The 13,603-nt window shown below is 37.5% G+C and overlaps 1 protein-coding gene across 1 annotated transcript in view; it reads right to left on the bottom strand.

Annotated features, from left to right (window-relative positions):
• Positions 1–3,424: 3,424 nt before the first annotated feature.
• FANCC (FA complementation group C) overlaps positions 3,425–13,603 on the bottom strand; it is an 85,222-nt gene continuing 75,043 nt past the window's right edge. The window contains exons 12-15 of the mRNA XM_042877545.1: positions 13,310–13,391; positions 8,537–8,708; positions 6,127–6,327; positions 3,425–4,509 (exon numbers count right to left, since the gene is read on the bottom strand). Coding sequence (XP_042733479.1) covers positions 4,366–4,509; positions 6,127–6,327; positions 8,537–8,708; positions 13,310–13,391 — 599 coding nt within the window. The 3' untranslated portion in view covers positions 3,425–4,365. The remainder of the gene's footprint in view (positions 4,510–6,126; positions 6,328–8,536; positions 8,709–13,309; positions 13,392–13,603) is intronic.

A 13,603-nucleotide genomic window follows, 5' to 3' on the forward strand; every position in this document is an offset into this window, starting at 1 on the left:
GACCACCCAACAACACATAAGCTGCCCGCTGCTAAGGCAGCAGCAGCAGAACTGGCTACCGTCAGTGTATGTGTTAATATCCAGACAAGTATCTAAAGGAAAACATCTATCATGAGGAAGAAGAAAGTACCAGAGAGGTAGGTGGACTTAAACAGACCCGTATGGGAATAGTGCACCGAATTAGGTGCTAGAGGGAGGCATCTGGCACCAACTTGTTTGGCTGCAGTGATGTAACTTGTGTATCCCAACAGCATACGATGATAGCTTAACATAGCCATTGAAGACTATATGGAAAATATGAAGACATGGACTGAAAACATGCTTGTGTCAGGTGCAGCACTCCTCATTTAATATTAAAGGTTTTGACTTTTCAGACTCAGCTATGGCAGCTGCAGCTGACGTTCAGAAATTCTCACCTTCTTGTACTATTTCTTACATCACAATAAAAAACTGCATTTTGTTTAGTACATTTTTCACTCACACACATCAGCATTTTATTATGTCATTTAATAGTCCATGAAATACATGGATCGAACTTGTATTTTCAGTGTTTGCTTTAGTAGTTGCTCGTTATTTCTGTTGGACCTTTCATCAGTAACTTGCATAACACTTAAGAATTTTTTTGACTGTATTATCCCAAACCAAAATCAAGCCAAACATGCAGTTTCACAGCATGAACTATAGCCTACCATAAATAATATTCTTTCGCTTGTGTCTTCAATCTGACTCTCCAGAACAGTTTCCTGCCCATTTACAATGCCACTATGGAAAGTAGATGACAAATCCCAGAAGCAACAGATTAATATTTTACTGGTGGTCATCTAAACTGCATTAGCTGGTAACACACCTGTTCCCAGCACACCTCGCAAAACAGGGCACATTCTGCTTTGTACATGCACAACACTGAGATCCTAAATGAAGAGAAGCCACAGCACGATCTTTTTTTGAAGAGAACCTACAGATGCCAACCAGCTCTTTCCCTGGCTGGACAGCATGCAGAACACAAAGGGCTGTAACGTGACAGTCTTGGGCTGGAATGAAATATCATCAACAAATATGCTAAATTTACTGGGAGTCAAAGCAACTCCTTAAAGCATAACATTTTAAAAAGCTCTCTATGCAGTGTAACATCCAGAATGAGTGTGCGGTGACATGGAGATTGGAAGGAAGGTTAACAATCAACCTGTAGTCCCAATTTCAGGACTTTCTGGCTGGTTCTGCAGGTAAGTACAGCCCTGAAGGCTCCAAAGGACTTTTTAAGAAAGCAGACTGCAGAGGAGGTGATACTCATTAGGCAGATGATGCAGAAGCCACCATAGGAGAAATCTTCCATTACTCAGATCTACCAAAAGCACTCTGTTGCCTACCACTGGCACACTAACAAAAGCAGATTAGACATCCCACGAAATCATGGTTTATATCAATGTTAGATCATAATTCAGGCACTGTGAAAGAGCAAGGAAAAAGAAACACTAAAGATTTAGAAGTATACTAAATCAAGCAAAAAGAATGCCAGTACAGATGTTCCTTTTTAAAGTTACAGATAGCTTCAATTGATGGCTTTTCTTTAAAGTCTCCACAAACCAGCAAACGCTCCTTATAATATTTAAATTATTCAGTACTTCTTAATAAGATAAACACAGGAAAACTAGAATATACCTTTTCACAGCTCATTTTGTTCTTTCTGCTATTACTACACATTTCATTTCTGCTTGAATAGATCTCACACTATTTAATACGATATTCATTTTGTTTAAGAAAGTTACAGGAGTTTCCATGCATTTGGTGAGTGGTTAAAAAAAAATGCACTGTGAAAGGATGGTTAAAAATTCACCTCCTGCAACTTAATACCCATAGCATTAAATTAACAAATCTGCAAGAATCATGCATTGCAACTCTTTGCTAATCCTTCTAAGTAAAATTACCTACAGTTTTAATCTGAAGAAAAATTAAGGAATCTCACATCAAATAATGGAATACTTCCTTTGGAGACAAATCTTAGGGTGTTTTCATCCTACACAGAACACTTTAGATGTCTCCACTACACCAAAAACTCAAGTTCAACAAACCATTCAGTTTAATACAAGGAATCACAAAGTCACAGTGGTTGGAAGGGACCTCTGGAGATCATCTAGCCCAACCCTCTGCTCAAGCAGGATCCTTACAGTAGTTTGCACAGGAAAATGTCCAGGTGGGTCTTCAATACTTCCAGAGAAGGAGACTGCACAACCTCTCTGAGCAACCTGTTCCGACGCTCTGTCACTCACAATAAAGAAGTTCCTCCTCATGTTTGCCTCGAACTTACTGTATTCCAGTTTCTGCTTGTTGCCCCTTGTTCTATTGCTGCATGCCACTGAAAAGAGCCTGGACTCCCTCTACTTGACTCCTGCCCTTTAGATATTTATAAACTATTTATAAGCATTGATGAGACCATCCCTCTCTTTTCTTCTCCAGGCAGAACAGCTCCAGCTCTCTCTGCCTTTCCTCATAAGGGAGATGCTCTGGGCCCCTCATCATCTTTGTGACCCTCTGCAGGACTCTCTCCAGCAGTTCTCTTTGAACCGGGGAGCCCAGAACTGCACCCAGTACTCTAGATGTGGCCTCACCAGGGAAGAATAGAGGGGGAGGATCACTTCTTGACCTGCTAGCCTTGCTCTTTTTAATGCAACTCAGAATATCACTGGCTTTCTTGGCCACAAGATTACACTGCTGATTCATGGTCAACCTGTTGTCCACCAGAACATTCAGGTCTTTCTTTGCAGAGCTCCTCTACAAGAGGTCAGCCCCTACCTAGAATGTACTGCTGCATACAGTTATTCCTCCCCAGATGCAATGCTCTACACTTCTCTTGCCGAAATCTATCAAGTTGCTCTCTGCCCAACTCTCCAGACTGTTCAGGTCTTGCTGAATGGCAGCACTGCCTTTTGCTCTGTCAGCCACTCCTCCCAGCTTTGAAACATTAGCAAACTTGCTGAGGGTGAACTTTATCCTTTCATTCAGGTAGCTGATGAAGATGTTGAAGATGACTGGACCCAGCATTGACCCCTGGCGAACAAAACCAGTAACAGGCCTCCAACCAGATTCCACCATTGGTCGTGACCCCTTGAATTCTATGAGTCAACCGATTCTCAATCCACCTCATTGTCCCACTCATCTATCCCACATTTCCTACTCGTCTTTACAAGGATGTTGTGGGAAATTTTGTCAAAAGACTCGCTGAGACAAAGGATGCATCTCCCCTCATTTAACAAAACTGTGATGACATCATAGAAGGCTACCAAAGTGGTTGAGCATAAATTCCCCTTGGTGAATGTATGTTGACTACTTCTGATAACATTCTTTTTTTTCCAACTGCTTGGAGATGGCATCCAGAACAAGTTGCTCCAGAACCTTTCCAGGACAGAGGTGAGTCTGACTGGTCTGTAATTGCAAAGATGACAAAGAACAGTTCAGCAATCACTTCTGCCGGTTCTTCACGCTTATTTTATTTAATTAAGCTAGAAACAAGTGAACAAAACTTCTTGGATAAAACAAGAAGGCACTGCTCCTTGTCCATGCTCCATCAGACAAAGAAAGAAGTAAGCAAAGAAACCATATCTCTGGAGGCAGAAAAGAAGGAGATGACTAGCAACCACAACCCTCTCTTTTTAGGAAATTTGGGCCTCAAATAGGAGTTTCCTGATAACTATAACTTGCCCTATTTTGTCTGCATGAAAAAGATTGCTTTGCGAAAAATAGGCTGACAGAAACTTCTTTGCTGCAGTTGCTGATGGAGATCAGCTATTGGCATTGTACATTGCAGAGAACATTGTCCTGTGAAAGCTGCAGCAGTGTTAAATAATCATATAACAAACATGAAAGGAGCTTTGTTTTGGAAATGTTTTCAAAAAGAATTAACAAGTTCAGGAAACACTGTTGATTTCCTGAGAACATGGAGTGCACTCATCATGAATCATTAACTCTCGCTTGAGATCATCATTAGCCACACAAAAGCAGAATTATAGAACAATACACTTTAGAAACAACTTACCAACCAAACAATTGGATAAAATTGCTCATAAAGCCATGAGTAATTTGGGAAAAAAACTAATCGGCAGCCAGATAAACAAGAACATGAGTAAACTGATTTAAATGACATAGGTTTTTTGTAAAAGAAGGAGCTCAGAACAAAGTTTTCAACCATCTTTAATTCTTTTTGTCCTCACAGTTTACATTTCTAAACAGTGCAGGGGAAGAAAAGGTTATGGGATATCCTCAGGAACGAGATTTTTTATCTACCCTTGCTAACATGCAGTGCAAGACTTTCATGAAAGGCAGACACATAAAGATCTAACTTATTGACTGGACAGAGACAACACTGAAAACCTAAACTTCCAATGCTAGTTTCTGAAGAAGTTCATTCAACAGCTTCACAGTCCTTTGGTTTTCTCCTCCATTAGGTTTAATTCTGTATGCAGTACGGATAAGAAGGCTACTAACTTCCTTGCTCATGTCAGTTGTCTCAGTAATCTGAAGGAAAACAGAGAAATGGGAAATAACGCAGTAAATGTATTATGTGCAAGTTATTCTCTATTACTATCAGCAATATAACCACAGATCTGTCCCTTACAGCTGAGCACGAGATGCTCTGAAAATAAAAACTGAGCTCAAAAGAAAGTTTCATTTTGTCTGTTTTGACACCTCCTGGATGAGCTCGGCATCTTTGAGACATCTGATGTTCTCTAAGACTAAAGGGAAATAAATCAAGATCTCTAAAAGTTTTTAAACACAAATAGACAGACAGTGCAACAATTCAGGAGCTGTCTCCTTTGAAACCAACTGAAAGCATATTAAGTTCTTGATGAGTTTAGGGAGACAATTCAATTCTATAATGTTTCAAAGGGTAAAAGAATATCCCTCTACTAGACAATGACAAAAAAGGCATATTTTTTGCAGATCCGGTGGGTTAATCTCAAATTTTACTAAGCCAACCAAAGTCACTGCCATGCAGCACAATTTGGTGCTGCGTGTGGTTTTGGATACCTTAATAGAAGAAATACATAAGACTATCAAGGAGTGTAAGTTAAATATAGGCATCCATTAGTTGCAAGATTCTGCATGGAGAATTTCTGCAGCTTTATTGTTAGGACAGAATATTTTTTCCAGTGAGATCTTGTCAAGATGTGTCAAGAAGGAAAATAGTTCGACTGTAGCTGAAATAAAAAACTGCTTTTATGTTGACCCACAATGGCAGAGGAGGATGTTGATACGTAGCAACAGAGGTCGAACCTTCCAACCAATATTCAATTACATTCTGGCACTGTGCAACAGATGGCACCTGAGGGGCAGCCTGACATGGAAGTGTGTATGAAGCAAAGGTTTGTCATTGAATTCTTCCATATTAAAAACAATTCACCCTCTCTGACATTCACTGATGCTGAATGTTTATGGAAACCAAACAGTGATGCAGTGGGTGGTGTGTCTCAGCAGTGGCAACAGTGACAGCTACCGAGCTGAAGGCTCAAACTTCCAGAATCAGACTGGAAAAGACGACAACCTTTCTCTTGTTAACACGATACGGGCAGGCTCCACACCAATTTGAAGACCATGGAGCACAGTGCCAATCTTGGCTGGACTGTCCTGTCACACCTACCGCACAGTCTAGATTTGGTGCTTTCTAATTTCCATCTGTTCAGGCCAATGCAAGATGGACTGTGTAGGCAACGTTTTCCTAGCAATGATGCCATCATAGCAGCAGTGAAACATCTGTTAGCACAGATTTTTACAAGCATGGTATGCAGACATTTGTTCACTCCTGGAGAAAATGCATAGCTAATGGTGGTGACTGTACTGAAAAATAGTGTTTTGTAGGTAAGAATTTGCTCAATCAAATAGTGTTAATGCGTTCTTTGTTTCTGTTGAAGTTTCCATGGAATTAAATAGAAGACATTTCTTTCAGAGTGACCCATGCAGATTATACAGCAGGTTATCTATTGTTTGTATAGTCAGATGTTCTTCAATTCTCTTTCTTAAGACGTAGAATCTTAAATCTGAGTTTGTAAGAAAGGTATGTTTTACTTAAACTGGGGGGAGGGGGAAGGGGGAGAAGGAAAAAAAAAAACAAAACACAAAACAATCACCACTTACATGGGAAATAAATTCCTGTGCAATCATGTGTCCTCCAGAAGAAAAGAGTAAAAAGTTGGTGAGAAGATGTGTTATTAGACACTGGGTATGATATTGTTCTGTATCTGCTATACTGTTTACAGAAGCCCGCAGCTCTCCAAATGAAAGGACAGTACGGTTGTAGAACATCATTAGATGACTGTAGACTGCTCGAGATTCTACCTGTAAGGAACAATTTCAAAGCATGCAGGATCAGAGAAGAGTAAAGGTCACCCATGGTATTTTTCCTACGGATTTATTCACTAATAGGAAAGGGAACATTTGGCAGAAATACTCATTAAAAAGTCTGCATTTAGGCAGCAAGGCAAAAAGGGAAAGAAGGCAGTGCACACATTTCTTTCATACTGATTCACACACAAATGTGGGCAGAATGGATTTATTAGCTTTCCTTAGTCTTGCAAACTAAGCAAGGAAGGCACAAAGCCAGGATTTGACCTTTTTTTAATAATAAAAGGAAATAGAGAAAGTCCTTCAGTTGAACGTGGTCAGATTTTTGCATTGTGGGAAAAAGAACAGAGGATCCTCAAGGGCTCATTTCAGCCTTGCTGCTAAAATCAATTAAATCCCCATGCAATCTGACCTCAACTGATAAAAACATCTGGTAACAATGCCATTTTTTTCCATCTTCCTGTGTTGCTTGCAAATTATGTTTCTACCTTTTGAGTTAGCCAATAAAAACTTACTTTTACTGGGTATAGAAAACAGAAGACTTTGGCTCTTACACAACATAAAAAGAATTAACATTAATTTTGTTCACTCTATCTAAACTAAACAAATTGGTAAGTAAGTAAATAAATAGATAAACACTTAACCTACAAACAGGGACCAGGGAAAAAATATAGCACTGCAAACTCAAAAGGACAGCTATTTCTCAACCATGTTCAGAAAGACAACTTGTTTCAGTCAGTTACCTGACCTCATTTTTTCTCATCCCTTCTCTGTTAACATAAATAGTCTGAAAAGGCTATAATAAAAAAGCAAGACCTAACTTAAGACATAAGCTTAGCATTAGCTGTAGGAATCCATGTCAAGTAGCTTAATCTGTGGAAAATAAGGTTTTTTCACTCTAAATAACTCAAGAAAAGATCACACTGAACTATCAGTAACTGCATGGCATCTCAGTGGAAAAACTTTCTTCTTACTGAAGTTTGTCATACAATGACTGAGAATAACAAACTGATAGTATAAGGGACAAACAGGAAGGATTTATACATTGGGGCAATGTGATTTCATTCTGAGGTGCTGGAACTGAAAAATGCTGTGCATATATAGAGCTCAGCACTTACAAGGCCTTTGGCTTTACTCGGCTGTATTTATTGCTGGGGTACTGAGTACTGTCTCAAAAGCATATTCTAAAACTCTGGTTTCTTTACTCTGCTGTACCTCTAATCTAACCCAACCAGTATTCCACCTCTGCTCCTGGAGTATAAGAAATTGAAGAGAAAAAAATTTAAAAGTGACTGATGTGTGAACTTGCATAGGTAGTAGGGGGAAGGAAGGAATGACTGTTACACAAGGTACTGGATAGTCAGATGTAAAATGAAAGCATGATGTTTTACTAGTGTGATGTATTAAGCAGCATTTTTAAATCAAATCAGTTTTTGAACTAAGGAAAACTAGACACTATCGTCAGATTTTAAAACTGGGCTTACTAGATCAGATTGCTCAAGCTAGTTCAGACTTGCATAACAGGTCTCAGTTAAAGACTTCCACGCATTTACAGGCACACAGAGAGACACACCAGTCTATGCAGGACAGGGACTAAAGTTCTGATATTGCTTCATTCTGCTAGAGATTTAGCATGTGGGAATGTTATATATTTATATATATATGGCATATATCTCTGCTGATTTTTGGCACATATATAAGATAAATCAGAGTGGATGGGTGAGGTTGGGATTCAGGGATTCTGTGATGATTATCTTCACTATTTCAACTGCTGCTGTGAATTGTCTGGTGTTTCCTTCTCAGAAGAAGCCATTGCAGAAGAGTCCAGAATTCTGTAACTCCCAGAGTTGCTTTATTTTTAATTCAAAGCATTTACTTTATTGAAAAAAAAAAAAAAAAAAAAAAAAAAAAAAAAAAAGACAAAAGGTGCTAATCTATGTAAGTCTTTAAAAAATGGGAAAAGTTTTCTAAATGTCACCAAGAAAATTCATAGGAATTAGTTTTCCACTTCTCCACTGCAATAAAGAACCCAAGAGACCTTGCAAAACCAGTACCTTCTTCAGAGTAGAGCTTTCATTTTTCTGGTGTGCTGGTTGCAATGCTATTTATTTTATAGATATTTAGATATATATAGATATAGATATTTTATGAGATATTAGCAGACTACTTAGTGATTACTGCTGATTATTACTACACTACCTACCATTGTTTGAGTCCTTTGTTGGTCTTCATTCTCAGGACAGTAGTAGAAAGACAACAGCCACAGCAAAGCATCTGGGGCTACAGCTGCTTTCATTAATTGTTCTGCTGCAATATCCAGCCATTCTCCAAAACAAGCAACCAAAAACCAGATTTCATAAAGGTCAGCAAAAGAGCTGGAAAATGAAAATTATGCACTTAAATATTTTATTAAACATTTTAAAATTTCTTAGGTTAACTGCAAAGAGCACTGACATGAAAATAAAAATAGCTTTAAGATAATGCTTTACCTGCTAAGCAGACTCATTTACTCTATTATCAGCAGACAGGTAAAAGAGGATACACTCAGTGTTATTAACATATTAATCTGTCCATAAAACAGAATATCTCTAACATCAGTTTCCAATACAGTGACAAAATATTACATATTAAAATACACACCATAAATTATTCTGACTTTATACTCTCCAGTCTAAGGACTACTAAAACTTTAAATCACAATTTAAATACTACATTCTAAGGTACCATTGTCTTATTTTGGTTTTCAATTTCTCTATCTTGTTTACACAGCACATATTTTTAGTAGTTTATGAGGAAGTACATTTAGGTGAAGTAAGAATAAAGTTTTTAAGGACATTCATATCCTGACTTAAAATTCAGTTCCTCTTTAATGAAAATTTGGATGATACTTACAATCTGGGCTATTGCAAAGGAAAAGAAAGATCTCAGTGGATCACAGCTTATCTCTACACTCTCTCACATAATCATCTACAGCAAAGTTATATCATTTTCGTCACAACTGATCCAATTAACAAAAAGAGACAGAAGGGAGGGACGCAAACCAAAGGTGGGCTTCCTGTAATCAAAAAGTTAAACAGGGCATGAAAGAAAGAATACCGAGCTGTGATTAGCTGTACAGAGTCTAGTTGGAGGCCTGAAGCAAGCTGTACTGGATCTGGTGTTATTCAACATTTACATCAATGACATGCATGAAGGGACAGAGTACATTCTGCTGCCTTTCAGTAAGACCTGAACAGATGGGAGGGCTGGGCAGAGAACTTGATAGATTTCAACAAGAGCAGGTGTAGAGCCCACAAAGATGATGAGGGGCCTGCAGCATCTTCCTTATGAGGAAAGGCTGAGAGAGCTGGGGCTGTTCTGCCTGGAGAAGAAAAGAGAGGGATGATCTCATCAATGTTTATAAATATGTTTATAAATATCTAAAGGGCAGGAGTCAAGTAGAGGGAGTCCAGGCTCTTTTCTGTTGTGTGCAGCAATAGAACAAGGGGCAACAAGCAGAAACTGGAACACAGTAAGTTTGAGGCAAATATGAGAGAACTTCTTGTCACTGTGAGAGTGACAGAACACTGGAACAGGTTGCCCAGAGGCATTGTGGAATCTCTTTCTCTGCAGATACTCAATACCTGTGTAGCCTGCTGTAAGGATCCTGCTTGAGCAGAGGGTTGGGCTAGATGATCTCCAGAGGTCCTTTCCAATCCCTACAATTCTCTGATTCTGTGACAGACAGAAGGATAATTGAAAGGAGATCAAGAACCAGGAACAGATAGTCCTATTAAGTCAGGGAAAATGTTTAAGAATCATAGGTTTTTCTTAAGTTTCATTCCTGGGGATACCCAGAGCTGCAGTATCACCTTTCTCAGGAAATTTCAAAATGTTTTAGAAATTTCTAGAATTAATGAATTTGTCTGATACTAGTATATCACCTGGAGAATGTGACAAAATGAGAGTTGGAAAACTCATTATCATTATGAATTTCTAAACAGGCACAATGTCCTGTTTTATGAGTGGACTTGATGTGCGCACATAATATATCTTGTCTATGTCTAGTTTATATTGTTGACTCATGTTGTTTATGGGTAGCACAGAACTTATTGACTCTGTAAATGATACTCGCTATGTATCACAGAATCCCAGGGTGTCAAAATCCAATTCTTAGTACACAAATCTACTGCATTATTATTTTCTGATAAACTTGACCACTGACATCGCACATAAGAATTTGATATAAAATTGGCAGATAAACTGAATTAACTGATACAGATAACACCATTGTCAATATTCTACAACTTTTGGAGGGTGGCAGCATGTCCCTAACAGTAAAGAACTACAGATCTATGACAAAATATGAGACTAAAATTCCTTAGGTAAAGGAACAGGATCAGCACTGCTAAAGTCTTTGAAGTTATTAGAATCTGCAAATGCAACATAGAAACCTTTGAAAAATAAAACAAAACCTAGATAGTGATCTAGGACAACAAGTCTTCCATTCAGCAAAATAAACTACTTATCTGACCATAATTCAATGTTGTGACAATATAAGTGGATAGGTTAGGTCCGAAGCCCAATCAAACAAAAAAATTAATTAAAAAATTATTACTGCAAGACAATTATGGGTAATACTGGCAGTATTTATGACTAAAAGCATTCATAGCTCAAATGGTAAATACATGTCCTTAGATACATGTAAAGCTTTTAACAGCTACTAAGCAGAACAGAATCTTATTTTTCCTAGATAGTTTAGACACCACTAAGCATACAGTCACCATGACTTTCCTGTAGCATGACAGCGCCTGGTCTAGGGTCATGTAACTTCCACTTTTGTCCCCCTTACAATTTCTGCCCATTCTGTAGTGGCAACCATGTCAACCACTCTATTGTGGCTCACTTTTTCTGGGACAGTATTTTCTTCCAACCTTGTGTAAGTTCAATTTGTTTTAAAATATCACATAACATTAATAGTTCACTGAGATGACTAATGGTAATAAAAATAATTGAACATAGAATCATAGAATTGCTTACGTTTGAAAACACCTTCAAGGTCATCAAGTCCAACCACAACCTAACCATAATACTCTAACATCCCACCTCTAAATCATGTCCCTAAACATGAAGCAATCTGTTCATTACAAGAGGACAGAAAGATTTTTGCTGTAACGCTTAGTATTTGGTGAAAAACAAAATCAGTGGAAAATGAGAGCACCTTAAAAATAGAGTAGTGACTATGAGACAAAAGGATATGCTATGCAGTAGCTATTTTTGCTCCTCTGTTAATCTTATTAAGTAGAAAGGATATAGAATCAGGAATAAAGCAATGAATGAAAATTAAATACAGTTCCTTGTTGATATTGGTGCTTAAGAACTTAGTCAGATCTGTTTTCTTGCCAGCCGAATGGGATTTTGGAGAAAAAATAATTGTTGCATGTGTTCTAAAGGAAGTAAGAAGATATTCTGGCAAGTACAACACTATTTTGTATTTGTATTTGTATTTGTATTAATTAATTAACAAAGCAAAAGAGATGAAATGACAATATAAGCCAGTAACAGGCTAGGGAGCAAAGGAAAAGAGATATGCTTCTTTTACTGTAATACACTATGGCAAATGCTATCTTATTTGTTCTGAGTTACATATTTTTAAGAAACCGGGGTCAGCCACTGGTCAATTTCAAGGACAAAAACATTTGACAGACTTCAGTGCAGAACAGACAAGACACAGCACTGAGCTGCAGTTCATACGGAAAGCAAGAAAAGGCACCAGACTGCCAGGCCTCAGAGAGAGCAGCAAAAAGGTTTTATTTTTTTTTTTTTGACAACAACAAAAATAAAAGCCTTCACACATTGACCGAAAACAAAGTGTGATTCAAGGATCTGCCTTTCAGAATCTACATGACCCAGGTATTGTATGTGTCTATTAAGAATTTTTAAAATCAAAATGAAACTGGTTCCTGGAAATTTAAAAGCTGTTTAATATTCTTTTGGAATGCTCACTCTTGAACCAGATCTATACAGACATCATTTTTTCATTCTTTCTGTATAGTTCTGGAATATCTACTACCAAAGCAGAATTCACCTAAACAAGCACAATCATTCATTACAGTGACTATTTAGAAAACGAATAAACACCAAAGGGCAACAGGTCAGAAACATGGGGTGTCAGATCAAAGAGCAATATAACAAACACTGAAATATTTTCATGAATAAAATTAGAAAGTTTGGATGTTCGTACAAGCTTTCAGAAACTCTGTACAACCTCATACATAAAACAGGCCATATCCAAAAGGCTCTTTCCAAAATTAGCTGCTTTTTCAGTGGAAATATTTTCCTGTTACACTAAAAAAAAAAAAAGGGGAAATATCATATCAACTTTCCAACCAATATTCTCATCTCCCTCTCCTCCAGCTCATAATATGGCCTCTGTCTTTCCACCTGATGATCCTTTCCATGCATATTCTCACAGTACTTCTTCAGGACTTTACTTGTGATGTTTTAATGAGCCAAAACTGGCTCATTTTAAGTGTCTTTAGGATACTGCATCCTACAGACAAAGAACAGGTAATGGCATTACTAAGGAAAAGTTCTGGTTGATAACTTTGCATTGGACCCACTCTGGACATGAAAATGGCTTTTCAAAGTTCTGGTTAAACAGAATTGAAATGCAATCCTGAATCAGTTTTAAAGTTTAATGGGAGAAGTGGCAGAGTAGGTAGGTAAGTATTTCTGTTACAGCTAGCTGTTTGCAGAAATTTAAGGAAAAAGGTTTTGGTTTTTTTTTTTAGTCAGGGGCATATTGCCCAGTTGAATTGATGCTACAAAGTTCTTGTTCAGTAAGTAACATAAGAGCTAGACTTTACAACAAAGCTAAATTTAGCAGAAGAATATAGACTTGATGAGATGTGGTCGTTTCAGATGACATCAGATGACATGACTTTTCACAAAATGTAACACATTCAAATGACAAAAAGCTAGAAATACTGCTTACCTAATGTTTGTATCTTCTATTATAGACTTGAGCATATCTGAAATATGTTTCAAATGCTGCAGCCAGTGTGTAGATGGCAATTCTGAGGAGGAAGAATGAAAATAAAAGTCTTAGAAGGTGGCTTTTCACTTTTTATGTTGAAAAGTTGCTGTCCAACTAGAAAAGAACAATAAAATTGAACACACTAATATATAAAAATATATATATAATATATTTTTATTATAGTATAATATATAATACATAATACATAATATATAATATATAATATATAATATATAATATATAATATATAAT

Source organism: Lagopus leucura, unplaced genomic scaffold (assembly GCF_019238085.1).
Source record: "Lagopus leucura isolate 7727_CA_CO unplaced genomic scaffold, USGS_WTPT01 Super-Scaffold_100018, whole genome shotgun sequence".
Lineage (NCBI taxonomy): Eukaryota > Metazoa > Chordata > Aves > Galliformes > Phasianidae > Lagopus > Lagopus leucura.